Here is a 22,711-nt window from a genome sequence, read left to right on the forward strand (position 1 = left end):
TTCAGTCCTTGATTCTGATTGGTCAATAGCTTTTATTCACGATAAAACACGACTATGACCGCTTCACCCAACGGTTCTATGTATCACTACACAACACTCCTAGCAACGTAAAAATATGTTCTTGTTGATACTGTTCATTGAAGCTCAGTAGAGTATTGTAGGAAACGAGTAAGTGAGCGTACCTGCATTTACAGTAGCATTTTCCTTCAGGTCAGTCCTATATTCGTTATAAAAAATCTGTTTGAATGTCGGCTGCGATATCTTGTCCGCTTCGCTTCGTGCCAAACAACACCCTTCAGCTGTGACTTGTTCACGATACAGCACAGACTCTCGTACCTTTTTGCTTGCTTGCGTTTAACATGTCTTGGAAAATGGCCTCAAATGTTGCGCTTCGTATTTTTATACTCGCGATTTTCCAAAACGTTCTGGTTAGTAATAAGTCCATCGCTTTAAATTCAAGAATGACTACTGTATGTAAATATGAGAGGGTATTGCTATCATATTTAAATGTGATTGCCAATCCCAAAACCTTAATTCTACATGCTGAGCCCTGGTCCACATGTGGGTAATACAGGTTTGAATCAGAAAAGCAACATTATTATAACATCCTAATTTTCCCAATGATTTCCTCTTTACCATATCAGTCCAATAAAATGCAAAATTCGAAAACAAAAACATAAAAAGACCTAAATGAAGATAAAGAACAAGAAAGGAACAAATAATGAAAGGGCAGAGAATGAAAGAGATCAGATAATGAGTGCATGAAAGAGAAAGATGGGACAATGATCAGATGAGGGACAGGTGGACACCACTCACTCTATAGAAAGTTCCACACATGTGCTCGTCAATAGAAAAGAAAAAGAGTAAAAAAAAAAAAAAGGAGAAAATCTGTTGTCCTCACATCCTCACAAACATAGCCGTGGGGTATCTATGCATTTGGCACTGGGGCCCCAGAGGGGAGGTTACAGATGCCAGAGGCCACTTTTGACTGATGTCATGTGTGTGTGTCAGTGAGACCATAAAAGCCTCATTCTGCTCTCTTCATACTCTTCCAATCATCTCCATCAATGGCTCTATAATTAAATCACAATCAATTACTCTATATGAGAAGCCTTCATTAAAGCCAGTTCTCTGACAATGCTCTAACAATCAGTGCAACACTACAGAAAAAAAAGTATGAATTAGGATGTCTGTTAAGGTTTTATTATGCTTTTGAAATATCGGCGGCAAAGGCAGTATGGCAGATTCTGTAATTTCCAGTAATTTTACACTTCAATAGCAGATTCCACGCTTGTTTTTGACAGCGAACACAATAATGTGGGCCACTTGTGTTCACACAGCCAGAAAGACCCCCAGGTCACTGAGCAAGAAAAAAAAAGAAAAAAAAAAAGAAAAAAAAAAAAGAAATGAAAAAAAACAACAACAACAAAAAGACTGGAGAGTCTGGGACTTGACCTGGATTACATACACTCACACGCAGCATGCCACCATTCATTAATTCCTGTCGTTTTTTTGATTGTTAGTACAGCATGGTGTCTTAATCAGTCACCATTCCAGTCATCTGAATATTAACACGCCAATCAGACCAAAGGGCTTTTTGGCAGCAACAATACACAAACCACATACCGCTTATTCAAAGTGTATCTCTCTGATGCACGTCCATGAAACAACATTTGTTTGATTTGCAATGTCTTTTAATGTCACCCTATCTATTTTCTAAATGCATGTTATTGATCGTATTGTAATTGATCACATTTTTATCTTGTAATTTTGAATCAGAACGTTGAGGTTAAATTTTCAGGCTCACTTTCAAATCCGCATCCATTCAATCACCAAACAACGGATAGAACCACTTTTTTCTTGGATGTACAGTATGTCACAATGTGGTGGAAAAGTTTTGTTGCGGCTTCCATTATATTGTGACTTTAATTTATGGGATATTTGTTTAAGCTAAAGGAGAGATGACAGAAAACATATGGAAACAAACCTGGCAATGGCATGTAGACAGAACACACATTCAAACCTACATTTCTCATTTGAGCACCACAGTTCGATCGGCCTAAAAAAACACAGGCAGAGAGAATTTTTGTGTAAATCATTTAAAAACAATTCTTAGACAAATCATCGATTTAAAATTATGCACGATGGTATGTAAGAATTGTTTCATAAGGTCCAATGTGTCTGGAGCACCTCTAAGCCACAGCTCCGAATATTACATCTATTTTTAAGGGCATTCTTCCACTCAGCATTCTTTTCGTTGGTCAGGCACAAAGGTACGGGCTGCTTTATTGTCCCGTATCCTTCCAGGGGATGAAACAGAATTATTAATGTTAATTTCCTGTGTTGATCAGAGACGGGACAAGAAAGAGCACCCTCATCTGGCCAGATCAAAGGCAGGGGCCGTCAGTCTTAAATCACGCCAGACATGGTGCAGAGGACCCTCAAAGCCAGATCTGATCCACAGCTTTCTAAACTCTCCACTTCAACAGGAGGAAGTGTGAGAGATCACTCTTCCCAAAGATTGATGGCAGGGAACACCTCTCTTGACGTGATTAGAAACACATGGAAGTTGAAGGTCTATATGCTTACCACCTTTCTCGTTCCCTTTCTTTCACTCTATCCTCCCAGTCATTATTTTTTTTCCATCTGCCTTTGCAAAAGAAGTGCTTAACCTTTTTTTGCACAAGAGATCTAGGGTGAGATTTGCTTTGAGCGTCTGGGGTGAGTAATGGTGGAGGAAGCCAATCAATACCTCTTTGCCTGATGATGGCCATTCAGGGTGTAATTGCGTCGGGTGCCTTTTCCTCCAATGGAACATAACTGCCCCTTTCATCTATTCACCTTTTAGTAGACTCAACCATTTTTGGCTTTGTCTAACCCCTAATTGCTCTCAGACCTGTTTTGTCTTCTGACAGGTGCTTGAGTGCTATAGATGACAGAGGTATTAAACTAAGGACATGCATATGCAACTCCAGCAAGTGCTTCTAGACGACCTAAGGTCTGAGGCTACCGACGGGTTGAATTACAGGAGCCATGGGAGTCAAGGATTGTTGGCCAAAACCCCAAAGGCCGGTTTGTTTCTCTGAGGTGTGAACGCGGTCATGTGGTGACATCCCCGATACATCTGCACCAGCTGTCTTCGCCATGACTGCCTGTCCTTTTGACGCCAAACCTCCCACTGCAATAGCACCAGCCGTATCGCATGAATACATTATCGGCTTTCACCACGTCAACGTCGCTTCATCGCACCTCGTCAACCAAGAATCCTGCTAATTATGTACAGAGACTCTATGGTGTCTCTCCTGAACGTCGTGGAGGACAACTGCACATTAAAATGGATGTCAGAGGCTGGCAATGTTAGCGCACATTAACAAGGCACTGCTGTTCGGCTCTGGCCATCAGGCTTGAACTGTAGAGTTGATCGGAGACAATCTGCTCATGGTATGGAAGAGAGACAGAGGGAGGACAGAAGGGAGGTGGCGGAAACACTTGTCTGGATCCGTACGGGGGGCGGCAGGAAGCAGAAGGAAGCAGGGCTGGATGAACAATGGAACAGACTGGTGAGCAGAATGCCTCCCCCTGCTAAGATCTCTGGCTTCTGCTCTTGGTCACCACAAATCTTCAGAACTTCGGTAGAACTTCTCCCAGTGTTCTTCATTTGAGACTGAGGATACTTTCTCCAGTGACTAGCAGCCTCACTCTTTTCAAACTGCTCTTCAGTGTACTTCTAAAACACAAACAAGACTGAGGTGAAGAAGTTTGTCCTTATTTCTTATCGGGCTGTGAAGGCTCCACCTAAAGACATTTTCCTCAAACCAAATTCTGAGCTCCAACACATCCCTCAAGTATGTTGTGCATTATTAATGACATAAACAAACAAAAAAATGTCCTTAAGAAAGACACAAAGGTCTGGAACAAGCATGGATAAATTTGTGGCAGTCTATAAGTAGGGATGACAACATATCCTATTAGTTATTAGCTGATTATAAAGATCTTATTTATCATTATTGGCCTATATAGGATATTTAATTGTGCATGTACATGTCCCATAATTTTACATTTATATTACCTTTGAAGTCATCTAACTCTCACTAAAAGATAGTAATAATTTAATAACACTGTTAAAAGTAATCTTTAGCAAAAAAATATCACTTTTCATAATGTACATTATTATGCTACAATACCTAAATGATTGCAGTTTTTGTGTTTTATTTTTAATTTATTGATTTGTTAAGTTTATTTAGACAAAATAATACATAATTGTAATATTGGCAAGTTATCGGATTTAACGAAAATAATTATCGGCTTATCGGTATGTCAGTGCATCCCTATCTATAAATATTATTATGATTGTTTCCATTTCCTGTGAATTGTATTGATCCTTACCAATTGATTGGGTTACACTTTATTTTGATGGCTCACTTTCTACTAACTATAAGTAACTTTGCAACTACATGTCAACCAACTCTCACTGGAGTATTAGTAGACTGTAGTAGACTGTTAGGTTAGGGTTTGTGTAAGTATAATAAGTTGACATGAATAAGCAAAGTTACTTTTAGTCAGTAGAAAGTCTGTTGGAGGACCATCAAAAACAGTTACCATTGATTGGCATATCATATCAACTGCAGTAATTATTATGTAAACTTTCCAAATTTAGATTGAATTAATCTGACTGTGTCTGAGACTTAAGCTTTAGCAGTGAGAAAATTGCTACAACATGGTACAAAAACCAACAACAAAAAAGTCAGTGATGGTGAAAATGCTATAGATTGGCCATAATGCTTCATAATGTTCCAGAAGCCCTCCATGGACTCTGAATTTGGGAAATGTCATAACCTGAATCCAGACTGAAGGTGGAGGTAAAACCCGTGAGGTCTAATCATACAAGCGGCGCAACACTAATCTGCCATGTTCATTAGCACTCGCGCTGTACATCATTAGTAGTATCCACAGAGCACCATAATGGCACAAATTACACCGTCATCCTCAGCTATAATCACCCCACTTTCCACAGCCATTAAACTGAGCAAAGAAAGCCTGAGAATCCACAGAGACTGGAAATACAGCCCAAAAAAGGCAACGATACACACTAAAAGTGGGTTCGCTACATTTGGGATTTGTGAAATATCTAAAACCGTCTCTATATTGTCTAAATGGTGATCTGCTTCATAAATCACCAAAAATGCATTACAGAAATGAAGCACAACAATATGATGAAATTAAATTAGGCTAATAGATTCTGATGGTTTCGCAAGACCTTGTTGCTCTCAAACTTTTTGATTTAAGAACCCTATTAGGCGAAACCATATGAGGTACCTGACCTCCACGGATCTAATGGTTCTTTCATTATGTCTTGTTGAATAGTTACAGTGTCACAGCTAAACCTAACAAATTTACAATCGAGACCAAGTAATCATCAGTCCCAAAAGAACCGTTGACCCCTGCAGATGCAAAACCATCTGCGACCATAAAGATTCTGCCTGCCTGTCCTTTGAACATGAAAAATTAGGGTTTGTTTAATAAAAAACAGATTAATGCTTGTTCTGAATTAAAATACACCGCATTTTCAGTGATTAACCACTTTAATAATCGAAAATGAGTTTCATTTGGAGCTCAGGTACTTGTTCTAAATGGATTCAACTCTCATTCGCATACTGTATCTTGGCCATCAGGATACTGTGAGGTCATGTGCTCAGTACAGTAAAATCTCTTTGTTTATACAGTGCAAATAATGGAAATACTTCAGACGTTTGTGGTGCTAGACAAGTCTGGGTTAGACTGGCACCATCCAGGCTTCAAGTACAGACTCTCTGAGCTACGTGGCAAAGACAACTGACCTCATATACACATGACATAACAGGACATGACAGGTGCTCGGCATGTTTCTGATTACTTGAGGAACATTATGGGAATATTCAACCTCAAAGACCTTTCAACTTCCTGTTTAAAATGAGGAATATGAGTTGAGAAGACGGGCTTCAGAGAATTTCTCACTTGGAAAGGTGCAAATTAGCCTGAGATTACAGTGAGTGATGACATGAAAAAGAAAGAGATGAAAAAATGGGTACACATCTTCAAAACTACATTTGTCTGATGGAGAATCTCATCGGCAGCCTGTAAGCATAAGACACAAAGTAAATTCTATAAGACCCTCGGCACAGGATGCATATGATTATTATTTCCAGAAAGAATAAAAGCAATGTTCTTGCAGCTTCTATTAGCTCTTCCCATTCATTTCCACTTAATCTGCCATATTCTTCTGCTGATTGTTACCTTTCAGAGGACTGGTCTAAGCAAGCCTGCCACATCTTCACTCTTTAATGTAATCAAAGGAAGAAGCAAGCCCATACTGGATAAAAAAAATGGATAAGTCGGAACAAGAGGCTTAGCACATAGGTGCTACAGATGGGGGGAAAAAAAAGAATAAAAAGAAAAGACCCATTCAGCAGTGGGACACACAGACTCAATCACATATTCATGCCATTTTCCATTCATCCAATCATCTTAATCAGGACATTGCATCTTGGGAATCATAGGGGAGATGATTGAACTTCCATTAAAGAGGCCTTTTAGTGATTCATATGTAGATGGAGGAGAGAACAGCGGCGGCCTGTTAGCTACTGTATTCCTCCACTCGAACCGCACGCATGAACCTCCCGGTGATACTGTTACCATGGTGAACTGAAGACTGAGACGACCATACCCTTTCACAGAAATAAACCTATCTCCAGATCACAGCGCTCGTAAAGGTGAGGTGGGCGCCGGCGTGGGCAGCTGTCGCCATTGAGGACTTACATGAGCATGGTTTTATAGTCCTAGTAGGGATTTTAAGAGATGGAGGCCGGTAGTTGATATAAATTCTAGACGCCCTATCATCTGATAAAGAAAGACCAGCAAAGTTTCTCACATTTAAAATGGTCCCAAGAGATATTTGGACACTTCAGTGATGCTTAAAAATGTCATTGCATTGATTCAAAAATATCAAAGTGGGAATTTGAAACCAGGTGCAACCACATTAACTATGCACATCCACTAACGTTTGACAAACAAAATGTGTCACAACAATACTTTTTGTGAAATGTTATGCTAGGAAAAAAGTTATTTATTTAAAAAAATAAATGCCAGCTGTTTTTGTATTTTGTTATATAATGCATTGACAGTTTTTAAGCATGACTAAGGCAATCTGAATAGGCAGTCATGTGTCTCTTTAGAGCTCTTGACGTGCAATGGTGTCAGGTTTTTGCTGATGAGTATCAGACTTTGTTGTTGACTTGATCTAACATACAAACATACAGCAGGAAAGACATTAGGAAATGTGTTAATTGAGAGAGAGAGACGAGGGACAAGGGGGGCTGTCACTCCGTCAGCAGGTCTGTGAGGGAGGGATGAGGTAAGTTGCACCATCTGTGACTCCGACACTTGTTTCAGAAGCTTTTAGAGGCCATTAGCACACTCACTAAAGGTCACACACCAGTGCTCTCACACACACACACACACACACACACACACACACACACACACACGCAAGGTCAAGCACATGCATACAGGCATATTCACATATAAATAATCACAGATGTACAAACATGCACATACACACAATAAATCAATCTAAGTCGAGCTAAATATGAATTTGACAACAGATGAGTTGAAGATGCCACCAGCATGTACCTGTCAACCTCACTGAGCATCATCCTCGTGGAACGGTGCCTTTGAAAGACAAAAGTAAAATATAACTATGACTCAACATTACTCCAGACTATGACTAAAATGCTCACAAATGTGACAAACAATAAATAAATAAATAAATAAAGTGGCAGTGAATAAATAAAGTAGGTAGGATATCTTTATTTGAATTAATTTGTGTAATTAAATTGACTAATTGATAAATAATTGAAATGTTATTCCTGCACTACTTTTAACACACAGGCATACACACTGCAGCTACATTTTGTCGACAACCGCATTCTACAACCAAATTAACTACTCAGGTAGTGATAACTGGATTTAAATTCTATGCAGTAGTGTTCAGAACCAAACTGAACAACTAGCTTTTAATGGTGTATTTAAACGTCATTACTTTGTTTTTATTGGTCAATGCGCTTTTAATGTAGCCTGGCTCCGCCCTCCTACGTACTTCCGCTCAATTTAATTTTCCTTCAGTACTACGTCTGGGACTGCTGTATATTCTTAGGTTTCCAGAAATCAATTTTTTGTAGGACCAATCAGCGAACAGAGGGAGTGGCTGAGAACGATGAGGTTGATGTAGTGCGTCAGTTTGAGTTGGAGTAATGGCAGCGGAGAAAGATGTGAGAAAAGCTATTCGGTCCGTTGTTGCAAAACTGCCGAATATACAGAAGTTAAAGCCGGAGCAAGAACAATGTTTGCTAAGTTTTGTTGGTGGCCATGATGTTGTGGCCCTCCTCCCCACGGGGTTCGGGAAAAGTTTGATTTTCCAGCTCACTCAGCACTAGAAGTGTCAGAATTCCATAACTACTAGAACTGCCACAAGCGGTAATTTTGATCGCTATTCAAAACTCTGTATCTTTAATGATAAATCCCCAATTGAGAGATTAATGCATTTATTGTATTAGGATGTCTTTTAAAAACAAAACAACACCAAACTGTACATTTAAACAAGTTTAATTATAATTTATAAATAAATAATATTCGTAGATGCCCTGAACAAAATGACGGAGATGTTTTCATGTTTCCACTGTTCGATCGTGCCCACCGACACACACACACCGACACACACACACACACACACACACACACACACACACACACACACACACACACACACACACACACACACACACACACACACACACACACACACACACACACACACACACACACACACACCATATTCCAGCATTGCAGCCTGTTCATTATAGCCATAATAAAATATAATAATAAAATAGTCAACCTAACATAAAAATTCCACTGCTCTGTTTCTCAGTACTACAATTCGTACCATTTTATGCGTGTGAAGAGGATGATTTTTTCCGTCGATATTGGAACGTGAGTGAAGTTCAAAGCCTATGATAAAGAATAGTTTAGCATCCAAATACATCGCAAATGTTGAAACATTTTGATTCTAATTAGAGTGTTACGTGAGCCTAACGCCGCTTACTTTCACTTTCGCTTATAAAGCATTTCATTTTGGCTTTAGTTATTTTTTCATTCTTGTTCTGTTCTGAATATCATTACATTTAAAATGATTTGTTGTTGAATATGTTTAGTGTATTTTTTTTACCACATTTTATTGTTGCGTATATTGGTATAATAATACCGCGAAATTCAGTGCGGTCAATATGGCCATTTATGGCCGAAATAGGTAAATATGTTCATTTTTTTTTTTTTTTTTTGCCTTATGTGTAATTTACATAGGTAATTTATATGAAAAACATTTTGAATGAAAATACAGACACTTTTAGGAAAAGTCAGGTACCAGCAGGATTGTATTTATTTTTTCAACAAAGTTATTGCAGATATAAAATTCAAAAACGGTCAAAATGACTGCCATGGCAGTTCTAGTGGTGAATGAGTTAGCTAAGGGGAACGATAGGGATGCAAAGCCGATAGTTGTTGTCGTCTCCCCTCTTGTTGCACTAATGGAGGACCAAGTGAAGGAGGCAGAAAAGTTGTTTCCGTATCGTGCAGTAGCCTGGTGATCACTGTACAGCATTTGCGGCAGATCCGAAACGACCGCAGCGGCGTATTGTTAATGATTAGACCCAGCTTCGACAGTTGACTGAATACATTACTGTCCTTAGTGTCAAATATACATTTTGAATTTGCAAATGTTTCCGGCCGGTTTCGGCGCATGACATACGTCACGACCACACGTTAGCGATTGGCTATGGCAGATCCTGAGTGACTCTGGGCAGATCCAATAGTTTTGAACTTTAACAGAGAACCCGCCTACAAGGAAGTAAACGTTTCTCAATGGAGAGATTCCAGACTCTCTGTACAAATGAAATGTACAAGAGTCTGGTAGAACCAGGCTACTTTTAATGCGCTTGACTGGCGTCTTTGAACTTTGCAACTTTCGCCTCAGTTTTCTCACCATCTTGCGCAAAGAGCGTTGCATTTTCAAGACACTGTATCAAATTAAAAGTTCAACTAAAGACTTGAGCATACATCTGTTTTTGAATGCAAGTACAAGAATACAGGTGAACATCACCATAAAGTAGATGGCAGTGCTTCCTTCACTATTTGGCATCTTTCAACTGAGTAGTTCATGCTGCACACAATAGTGATGCCAAATTCGCAAATGCATCATCTTATAAACTCATGTATTTTAATAAATCAGTTGATTAGATTTATGAATCAGTCTTAAAACTTTATTTTCACAAATTAATAATTCTTATAAACCTGTGAGTTTTAATAAATCAGATCAATAGATTAAAGAATCAGTCTCAAAAAGTGTTTTTCCCTGCAAATGAAAAAAAAAAATATGATAAATAAGTTGCGACAACATCTGTTTTTACATTGCTTTAGCTCATCAAAATAAGTTAAGCAATTTTATACTTTTTTATAAGTTGTACAAGATAAGATAAGATAAAGTCAGTTTCATGTAATTTAAGTTGAAATGACTTAAACATTCAAGTTGATTGTACTAAGTTTAAGGCAGCAACTTTTTTACTGTTTAATGAATCAGATTGCCAAATCAGTCTCAAACAGTAAATGAATAACTCTTATGAAACATTATTTTGCTTAAATACTATTTTAAGTCTTATTAATAGTGTTACCAGAAATTCTTCACAAAGAAAAGATCCGCTATCACGGCAGCTGTGGTGGAATTTGCTGGAAGGCAAAATGGCCAAGAGATGTGAGGAAAAATGAAAGGAGAGAGGCAGAAGAGTGAGAAAGAAAAGAGGACAGCTGGTGACAGAATGGAGGGAGCAGGCCTGCTGCAGTCTCTGTTAATGGCAGTAGCATGAGTAGTGAACACTTGTTCTCACTCTCTCTCTCCTCTACATAAACATCCTGGGAGAAAAGCACTATCATTACACACACACACACACAAGAACTTTCTCTTTCATTCTCTCTCATTCCACCTCTCCACTCCATCAGTATCTCATGGTTTTCAGTTAAAAAAGCTGGTTTAGTCAGACTTGGAACAAGCTAACCATCTTAGTCTGTTTTTTTTTTTTTTTTCCCAGCATGGTACAGCACTGCCTTCAAAAATGTTTATCAAACAAGGCTGTTCGAAAAGACACCCTGTTAATCTTTCGCCTTAAAAGGTAAAGCTGCAAGCCGCATTCCTCCCTCGCCTCTAATGGGAGACAGTCATGCGCTCGGGTCACAGTTTTACATGCGAGCCGAGAGGCTTTGAGGAACAGCAATTTTGCTGAATTGCTTCACATTAAGGTTAATTATGTAATATTTCATTTCTGATAAAAAGTAGCAGGGTTGATGAGATAAAAGTCTGGAAGTGTTTAACGCTATATGTAGTTTCACGGAGAGATGTTTAAAGTGTCTGAAAAGAAATGGCTCAGATCTGACTTCAGGAAAGATGAATAGGGATTACTGCAAAATGAGTAAAAGTAAAGTGAAGTGTAAAAAAAAAAAAAAAAAAGACACTTCCAATTCAGATTGGATGATCCGGGTTGAAAGACATCGAAAAATGCTGATAAACACTTGTGGCTATGAGATGCAAAGCACTGTAAGCACTGTGTGTGCTGTGACATTTGCAACTGTAGGTCTCAAATAATTGTGTGTGTTAGCCAGTGTAATGTGTGTGTGTGTGTGTTGTTAAGGGTGTGTTTGTGTGTCACAGCAGCAAAATGAGAGGCATTTGGCAGTCCACACGGGCCTCCATCTGTCTGCAAGATGTAAAACATCCTAATGGGTCCCATCCTCCACCTGAGGCTATACCTTACCCTCCCATAGAGCTACTCCATCTTTGTCACATACGCACCCACACAAGCTATACAGTTCTCTTGTAGTGCTAAATAATCAGTTTGTCACACAAACACACTATACCACTAATTTAACACAACAAACAAACACACACATTTAAACGTACTAACACTAAACAATATACTGTACACACAAAGGTGGGAAACACAAAGAACTCAACTCACTGATTCCAAATGGAATCTGATGTTAGCATGTTGCTAAGCTAAAATTGTGATACAGTGAGGATAAACATACATAGAAGACACAAAAGCACTGGGTAAAACCAATTCAATGATTTGACTTTTTTTTATCAATACTGTACTTTTCAGCATTTGATGAAATAATTAATATCAGTAGAGTGCCTATATGATGTTGTCTAGGTAGGCAGCTCATAGCGCAACGGTGTTAGCTTAAACAGCCATGCATATACATACCCACACAGTAAAACATTTTTTTGTAATTTTAAATAAAACGCTAAAAAAAAGCGTTAATTCCTGTTAATTCCTAACCACTATAGTGAAAACTATAGTGAATATATTTTAACATTTTATGCAACTTTATAGTAAGATGCTGGTAAATTTACAGATCTTGGAAGTAAACAACAGGTTAACAATCAGTCATCCTACAATTTATAGTTAAGAAAACAACAACATTTTGACAACTTTAAATTTGATGGTATTTTGTTTGTTTGTTTCTTGTTAGAATTTGTTATCAGTACTTTAGGGTTTTATGTTGCATCTTATGTTCATGTTTATTGCATGTCAGGTGTGTTACATAATGGCATTTTGTATTTGCGTGTATAACACCTTCTTTATATTAGTGTATACCTGAGCTTGTGGAAAGGCTATTTTTGATGAACTCTACTTCAGCACGGGCCTTTGAATGCTAAGGACTGAGATACAGTGTGACATGAAAGGTTGATTTTCCTCTTTTGTCATACGTTTATTACCGAGCTACAGGGCACTATCCTGGCTTAATGTCCCAGATTTGCAGCACTGCTCTGACCCACAGACACAGCTACCACCAGATCAACATGGCCACAATCTGCAGAATGGACACTAGCCAGTGACTCCCACTGGGCACTAAGTAGTGGCCAATAATATTGTATCTGAGCCAGGCAGAGAACAAAATACCATCCACACTGGCCAGCAAAAGATTTAACAGGCACATATAAAACAGAGATAGAAAACAGAAGAAGAAACTAAGCCAGAAAATAAACATTTCAACTAGACAGTGACAATGTCTATAGAGATTCTGACCTAGTATTAGAGAACCCAAACTGTGTCTATAGCCTCATTGGCACACTAGACAACAAGATGGCTGACATTCAATTATACAAATCTGGTAAACACAGACTGAAATACCTCTCTCAGCATCTCCTGAATTAAAGGAATAATTCACCAAAAAAATTGCATAATAATTAATTCATTCCAAACTGTCTTCTGTTCTTTTTGGAACATGTAAATTAACAGCATACATGTTGATAACGACATAAGGATGAGCAAATGATGATGACAACAATGTTTAGTGAATTACCTCTCTCTTTAAACACCGTAAATGAAGACTGTTTCTTCATTGAGAGACACTTCAAGCACTTGGAAACACTCTCTGATTTACAGTTGGTGGGGCTAGAGGTCACGGTCCTCAAGGGGTGTACTTCACCTGCTCTTAACCTTTGAGGTCAGACATCACAAATACACATAATGCTAATTGAAAAGAGCAGTCAATAATTGTTCATCGATCTACACAGTGCTTGAGCTGTTTTAGTCCCTGGTTGCATGTAAAACATATAAGGACAAATACAAGGGGAATAAAAATGGAATAAAAAATTTGTTAAAAAAGTTTGTTGCGTCAGCCCTTGACATTCATTAAGAGCAGGTCACTTATAGTTCACCCAAAAATAAAAACTATCCCATAATTAACTCACCCTTAAGCCATCCTAGGTGTATATGACTTTCTTCTTTCTTTCTCCTAAATTATGGGGTAATTTTCACTTTTGGTTGAACTATTCCTTTAAGGGCAAAATGAGCTATGTAGCCTATAATTGAACCAACTAAAATTACACAAAAAAGAGATGAAACACAAATGCCCATTTGGTAGAGATTATTCTCTTTGGAAAGTGATTCATTCATAACTGATTCAGTATAATGTTTATACGAGACTACATGAGACAGTGTGCTCTACCACAAGGTGCTTTCCAATTCAACTTCCCAAAAAAACATTATTAACTGCTGACTGTCAGAGTTGCAAAAGTGTAAAAAAACACAGAGAGAGAGAGAGAGAGAGAGAGAGATAGAGAGAGAGAGAGAGAGAGAGAGAGAGAGAGAGAGAGAGAGAGAGAGAGAGAGAGAGAGAAAGAGAGAGAGAGAGAGAGAGAGAGAGAGAGAGAGAGAGAGAGAGAGAGAGAGAGAGAGTTTGTGGTAACCTTGACAATCTGACAGTTCCAAAGAATAAGGGTTTATGCAGACACACAACCTCACAATTTAAGTCATGTTAAGCAAAGACTCATCAGTTACTTTAGACAGCATTGTAAAAAAGCTATGCAGGAATGTTCACAAACTTATGGAGGATTCCACTTTTCTATAAACACATTTTCAGTCCATTTAATCCGTGGATATTTGGCCCATGCAGGGTGACAGGGCAATCTTGCAGCAAAAGATTCTGGGTTACGTCAGCTTTAAGCGAAGTCTGTGTCAAATTCCATGGCACGCTACGCCACCAAACGCCTCTTGAACCCACATCTCTAATCCCCGCTGCCATCCAAATATAAATAAATAAAACTACGGTGGTTTTCAATAACCTTTACATTCCTCACCCCATCAACCACTGACAAGCCAACACATAAACGCTTATCACCTCAGAACAACGGTGCGCATTAGAATGATTGCATGGGTGCGGGAGGAGAGCTGGCCGCAGTGGGCGCTCTGGCAGACTCTCGACAGACACACGGAAGAGGAAAAACAGTGGGATCAGGCCGAGTCAGACCGAGTCGGATTAACGGAAGCGAGAGGCGCGTCGTAGCCCCCACTTCCTGACAGGTCGGTTCACCTTGAGAAAGACACCAGCTGAATCATGTTCTCCGGCTGTTTTCCCTCTCTCTGCTGTTTCTATTTCTCTCTCTCTGTTGGAATATTCGGCGTGGTGTGCTTTTCAGTTTTACCGGCAGCCATCCAAATTAAAACAATTATAGAGCTAATTGCCCGTTAGGTGGAGCCTGCCGGGGCGTCCATGCTCTGATTTGTAGAATCACTCATGCGGGTCGTCCTCCACTGTGATGGAGCCGCCTGGTGTTGCTGGTGCTGGAGCCAGTGCCGGCCGACCTGTCGATCGACGGGCAGATGGGCAGGGGTTGGCACAGGTGCCCACCGTGATGCAAATTAGGCTTGGCACTGGTGCAGTGTGAAGACGGGAGATTGAGCGCTGTGACGCAGAGATGGCATGCCATATGGAGGTAAAGCTGACTACTCTGTTTACCAGCGGTCAAAGTCAGTTACATACATGCAAGCGGGTCGAGACACTTTCAACCGTGAGCATGAGCCAGCAGAGCGTCCCAACGGCAACTCGAGCCAACATTCCGCCACACGACACGTGACCACCCAGCGACCCAACACCACAGCTTAGCACGTATCAAATTAACATCTATACTGACCTTTACACATGTGTGGGAGAATCTTTTAATCAAACCACCCTCAAGCTTAAAAGAATACTTCATATAAAAATGCAAATCATATGCAATTATTTACTTACCTTTATGTTTGCTCCAAACCTGTATGACTTTATTTATTCTGCAGAACACAAAATAATGTTTAAGAATTGTGGTGCTCTCTCTTTTGAGTTTTTTTTACGTTTAAAAAAAGAACGCAACATTTTTAAAGTCATTATTTACCGGACACTTGCCCTAGCTCTCCTTAGAAGTCATAAGTGAAGCAGCGACATCAGATTCTTGAATGAACAGCTCTTTTGAATCGGATCTCTTCAACGAATCAGTGAATTCAATGAATTGTTCTTTCTCTAAAGTGGCTCACCTGATTCTCGAGTTCATCTCACTTACTCAATCCATTCGCAACAATTAACAGGCTCACTGGGAAGATAATCAGTGAATAACAACTTAACATTTTGGACTATTTGTCACAAGTCAAATGGGCCATCTTCATATTTCTATGATGCTTTTCTGTCTTTTTGAAGCTTGAAAGCTTCAGTCCTTGCACTTGCATGAAAAAAAGAGTGACCAAAAATATATTTCAAAGCATCTCCTTTTGTGTTCCACGGAAGAAAGAAAGTCATACTTGAGTAAATGACAGTATTTCCATTTTTGGGGAAACTCTTAAGAGAGGCAACAAAAAACAACAAAGACAGAAGAGGAGAGGGACAGACAAAAGGAAATACAAACACAAGGAACTGGGGTCTTACCTCAGCAACCCAAATCCTTTCTTCTTGGTCTTCTTATCCAACTCATCACCGACCTCCTCTGATTTCTTCTTCTCTTTCTCCTTTCCTTTGCTTTTCAACTTGTCTTTCTTTTTGCCTTTGGCCTTCTTCTTTTTGTCTTTCTTGTTCTCCTCATTGTCTCCCGCACCTTGTCTGGAGGAGCCACTGACCGGAGTGTCTCGTCCAGAGCTCTGGTCGGACCCCTCATCTATTTCAATACAACAAGCAAACATATAATATTAACATATACTGTAGTTCCATACAATTGGGCAGCATAACCAAAATATACATATTTATTGCACATTTCTTCTTGTGTTTATTTAACAAACTGCACAAATTTATCTACCATGGTATAAACGGCAAAATCTCAATTTTCTCCATTTCTCTCACTCAGTATTTACTTTCAAACGGCCTAGTCCTAGTGTGGCCTATATCTCAGTTGGAGTCGAGGAAATATTAAAGATCTCTTCATAGATATTTTTTCCAGCTAATCTGCCCTGGTGCATCATAAATTATCATAATCTGGAGAAAAAAGAAAGAAGTGATGCAGATAACTGGATAGAAAGAGGCGGAGGAAGAGGAAGAGAAAGATTAGCATTGGAAAAAGTGAAAAAAAAAAGGCTTGGGTAACTGAGGAACCTGCTGACATAACCATCTGTTACTGGCTATCCACTGTGGGGCACTGTATGTGTGTGTGGCGATCAATTGCGGCTGCATTATGTGTCTGCGCTCTGAGGTTTGTCAGATGGTGACGGTGGTGCTGGGAGCAGATGTACGTTTACCGGGCCGCCTCAGAGAGCGTGATAAAAGAGAGATGAGGAGACGTGCGAAAAAGCATCAGTCTTTCATAAGCCTCACAGCGGCCATCTTACTAACCCTCCACTTGTAGCTCAAGGGAAGGTCCAGATAGCCCTGTATGCTGTGATTTATTGATGGCTAGTTGTATCTTACAGGCCAACATATGACAAGGGAAAAGACAATTAGACCGTGAAGAGACAAGGGAGATCAGGGCTGGAAACCGAAAGATTGCTGGTTGACTAATATGTTTTTCAATGGCCGATATTGAGGCGTAGAGAGCAGGGTGACCAATATTTACACTTACAATGACAAACTACATAGAATTGCGAAAAATAAACTGAAACATGAGACAATATTTCTCAAAAGCTTTTGACAAAGCTGGTGGCATAACTGATACGAGGCAGAAATACCAAATCTTTTAATTCGCCAAGCTGATTAATCGACCAATTGACATTAAATTAGCAGTTATTTGGTTCTTGCACATGCATTCTTCCATTGATACCAATGTATCAATAATCGACAGTGTAAACTGATATGTGAATGTATGACTGTTATGAGCCAGACTTGTTAGTGAATCCAAACACACAGTTTAGTCCAAATTGTGAACAAATTGCTCTAATGCCGGGTTCAGACTACACAATGTTTTTTGTCTGTTACGACACTGTATCAGATTATGCGATTTTGACTACTAAGTTCTTGTCGTGTCACTGACAAGAAACATGTCAGACTACACGTTACTTCCTGACCAATCATCACTTGCCATCTTTAACGATGTGCGTGATGTCATAGAGAAGGTGGAACTAGCGACTGACTTCCGGAAACAAGAGTGTAAACACTACCGAAGCGCTGTGTTAGCTTAATGCTAATTCCAGTATCAGGTTGCTGAAGCATCTCCGCTATTGTTCACCAGCATTTATCTTTTTTCACTCTGTCATGGTAGACCCTTGAGGAAACATTATAAACTCAGGAGTATTGTTGCTATAACTCGCATAATTTCACCTAGCAGGACCAATACATCATCTCGTTTCGCCATGTTTGAAAGCTGTGTACGGAAGAGCGCCTGTGCTCATATTGGTCAACTCCCCAGATGTGACAAAAAAATAAATAATTAAACATGGTAGGTTTTCTGTCGTGACATAGTGAAGCATTAGAGACGTGGCATTGGCTGTTGTTCCCTATGACACACTATACAAGATGAAACAATCGATTCTTGCATTCCATTGTCGTTTACGAATCACCACAACACCCTACATCAAACCGATCGTGCCCAAATCGGGTTGAGATCATGTAGTCTGAACCAGGCATTAGGAGCAGTTCACATGAAAACTTCTCATTAAATATTCAAATCAAAAGCAGTATTGTTTTTTAAATAAAATAATGAAATATGTTACGACCATTTTTTGTTTTAGTATTATTTAATATGGTGGTTCTCAACCAGGAGGCCTCAGCAAACTGCCAGGGGGGCCCAATAAGTCTTAAAATGATTTTAATTGAATTATATAAAAACAATGAAAATGTTAACACAAACACTAAAAATAAAGATTAAAATGACATCATATTTGGGGTTTATTTTTTTTCTACTACAACAGAAGTACTAACATGCTGAGAGCTAGGATTGCCCCTGTAACTTTTACGTGGAAAAGGAAAACAGGAAAGTCATGAAAAATACACATCTCTTACTTGGTGATAAAGAATATATTGCATTCATTCGGTATGACTGTGAACCAGTTCAATATTGAAAGACAGAGATAAAAAAAAAAACAAATAAATAAAAAAAGCATGCAAAACTCTCCGCCTCGCCTACACAAACGAGTTCGAGGACAAGTCGGTTCTTCCGAGGCTTAGTCCAAGGCCAACAGCAGCATCCGTTTCCCCATGGCCTGATTTCTACACAAACAAACACCGATTCGCTGTTTAAACTAGCATTGAAGCGGGCGGCTCGGTAATGACCGTACAGCCGCCCTATTATTCGGAGACACAGAGGAACCTCAAAGGCCTGCTCCAGCTCCCACTTCTCTAATATGCATCAGAAAACTCTTTTGTTCGGACCAGTGCAAAGGCTTATTGTAAATATCAATCCGCTGAATACAATGGTAAACGCCAGGGGGAAAAAAATGGTGAGAAAGGATAAAGAAAAAAGAGGAGATATTTCCCATCATGCTCACATCTCAATACGAAAACACTTAAAAAGAGCAGGGCTTGAGGACTTAGAGAGCAGTACCTATGCTCTGAAAGCCTTACATAATAAAGCTATAATGACACTGCTGTGAGCTCAAAGTGAAATAATGGAAACCATTTCAAAGGGAAATAAATCCCTTCCTTAAATGCCTCTGTTTATCATCTTCACTGATGTATGGCTTTTGATATTTGGGCCATTCTACAGAATTGGTGCAAACTGCTGTCCCTCATCCAAAAAACACATTTGAAAAGCATTTAATTATTAAAATCTTAGATGTTTACTAAGATCCTTCAATTATCTATTGAAACCCACAATAATATTTAAGATATCAGTAAGCTTTATATATATAAAATCATAATTTATGGGCTACTTTCAATTAGGAGGTGGCTGTCCCAAACCCTAACCCCTAAATTTCAACTTGTGAAAATGATATTGAATAATTTTTTGCAAATTTTTCCATTCTTGTTTTAAAAAAAATATTTTTGTTTTTTTAAAAAAAATGAAGTTAAAAAAAATATTTATTTTATATTTTATTTTTAAATCATGAAACTTTATCTAAAAAAACATGTCCCGCATTTTCATGTCACTACCAAAACAGTGAATGTTGTAGTCCATTGGCTGAGTCTGATTTTAACCACACTCCTACATTTTTGATCAGGAAATATTCCTGTGTCCCTCTCTCTCATGTGCTATATGGTGAGTAGATTGATCCCATCATTTTGAGGTAAATGTGTTCTAAAGTCTAAAAATCTGTGTGTAACTTTAAGGAATGTCACTACCAAACTCATTTTTTCTGCTATTGAGTATTTTTTTTGGGATGTTATTCCATAAAATTTAGTTGTTATATGTGTTCAACTGTTCTGACCAGTGATGGCTAACCATGTGCTGATTAGCATCTTCGAGCTAGGCTCAAAAGTTATCTAAAATTGTCACTACCAAAACAGTCACAACCGAAACATTTTCTTGAAGTTTCGGTTGTGACATTGTTTTGGTAGTGACAAAAGGGAACACATAATCCTTTATTTGGAGGAATAAACTACATTTTAGTACAGTTATGCAAATAATTACTACTGTAGTATGTTTTAGTAGTGTTTTAGTATGCAATATTCTGTTAAAATTCTGTAATGTGATGAGGTTACAATTACTTAAGGTTGCAGTCCATGATACTAGCTTAGGTGTAAGGTTGTTGTCAGTAATGTTAATTTCTATGATTAACTTGGCAAGGAGAATGACATAAAACACCAACATGCCTAAAAAAAATAGAAAAACTACAACAGAGAGACAGAGAGAATACAAACAAAGGTTGAGGGAAGACCCAGTGAAGTACGAGGAATACTTAAGGAAAGAAAATGAAAGAAATAAGAAACGAAGGGAAGAAGGAAAGTTGAAGAGTATCAGTGAATTATCTGACAGGGAGCAAAGACATGTCAGAAAAGCATGGAGGAAAAGACAGAAAAGACACAGGATGATGGTGAAAAGACAAAAAGAGATGGAGACATTTTGCAGGGCTTCCACACCACCTAGCACTTCCAGTGAGGGTGATCAGACACCAGTACACACACACACACACACACACACACACACACACACACACACACACACACACAGTTCAGTGGTTCTGGAGATTTATCTGAATGAGGAAAATTATTCTGAAATTAATGTATTATGTAAACACACACACACACACACACACACAGAGTTCAGTGGTTCTGGAGATTTATCTGAATGACTCATAAACAAAATGTTGAAAATGTGAAAATAAAACAAAGTGGTTCTGAGTCTACATTGTAAGTTGTTGTTTTTTTAGGAAGAAAAATCTATGAGCATACCTCTTCTCACTTGCACCTCAAGACCAAAGTATAGAATAGCTCGAGGTGTTCTTATAAGATATTTACTGTCAGATGTGTGTCTGCTATATGTACTGACTGCATATGTGCATCATAGTTATTTATTTATATTAACATAAAATGTGGACAGTCTGATTCAGCCATGGCAAACTAATTATTGTGGTCACTACCAAAACATTACTGTCACTACCAAAAATGTGCAGTCACTACCGTAACATGGGATGTTTTGTCAAAAATAAAGTATATTGAATTATCAACTAAGATGTTATGATAGTGTTTGGTTCAATGCATATTAATACTAATGAATCCTTAACTTTGAAATCAGTACGATAAACTTTATGCCTTCTACAAAGAAAGATTGGGTTCAAAATACAACAAATCTCATAAATCACACTTAAAATATTATTAAAATTATAATCTTTATTGATTTAACCAGTAAAAATATTTTTTAAAAATAGAAAAAATATATATTTATAAGGTAGATGTAAACAAAATCTTAATAGGTCATTATAAGCCTTCTTAATAAATTATTTAATATTGTGTTTCGGTAGTGACAAATTTGGGGAGAAGGAAAATATTCCAGCATTTTCTGAAAATACAATATGAGAATTAACTGCACAATTACTAGAAAAGCATACCTTGGATATTATACAATTTGCATACATGCAAAATTTGTGGGAAAAAACAAAAAAATTTCAAGATGTTTCCAACTCTGACTTTGCACCAATTCTGTAGAATGGCCCATTTATATGGTTTCTTCTCCATGTGAGAAGGCCTCTTGGTAGACTGCATCGTCTTGATTTTTTTCCTTGGGCTGGTGGTGTAGTGGTTAAGGCTCAAGGCTCGCAACTAGAAGTTTCAGGTTCAAACAATGCATATCTCTTGATTTCCTTCTCAAAAGTATTTAAATAATCATTGAATGGAGCGTTCAGGAAGTGGAATTGTTATGAGAAATTGGAACCAGAATTGTTCAATTCCTAAAGATTTCATTCCTTAACCACCGTGTGCCTGATAACAATAGCAACTATTTCACAAAGATATAAAGCAAAATCAGAATGTTTAGATCTGCCAGTGAATATCTGGTTTAATATCTAAATACCTGATCCCATAAAATTCGCAAACCTTGGTGATTAGTTCTTCCTTAAATGCATTCTTTATTCCAGCCCAATACCTTGTAAGTATGACCGTTTCTTGGTAGACTAATCAAAACCTGCACCCAGACTCCTGAAGTTGTGTAGCAGCCAATCAGACTGGAACCGACATTTTTCAGTCGATTCTTGCTACTTTATATGCAATATACATCGTAACATATCATGGGCTGTCGATGGATGTGCTGTCTAAGGCTGAGAATATCACCATTGTGCCCTTGAGCAGGGCACTTAACCCTAGGTTGCTCCAGGGGGATTTGTCCCTGTAATAAGTTGATGGTTCATGTCATTCAATGGCGGCACTCTGTGAATGTCACATAAACAAACTCCACCACAAACAAAAATTCTAATCTAAGCTGTTTAAACCAGATCCAACATTATCACACAAGGGCACAAGGACA

General features: G+C 38.5%; 1 protein-coding gene across 1 annotated transcript in view; it reads right to left on the reverse strand.

Moving 5' to 3' along the window:
- The window catches only part of pard3bb (par-3 family cell polarity regulator beta b), a 332,881-nt gene that overhangs the window by 100,127 nt on the left and 210,043 nt on the right, over positions 1–22,711 (reverse strand). Inside the window, 1 exon segment of the mRNA XM_081368961.1 lies at positions 16,321–16,546. Within this exon segment, the coding sequence (XP_081225087.1) occupies positions 16,321–16,546 (226 nt within the window).

The sequence above is a fragment of the Scardinius erythrophthalmus genome (genome assembly GCF_964197995.2).
Source record: "Scardinius erythrophthalmus genome assembly, chromosome: 6".
In the NCBI taxonomy this organism is placed as follows: domain Eukaryota; kingdom Metazoa; phylum Chordata; class Actinopteri; order Cypriniformes; family Leuciscidae; genus Scardinius; species Scardinius erythrophthalmus.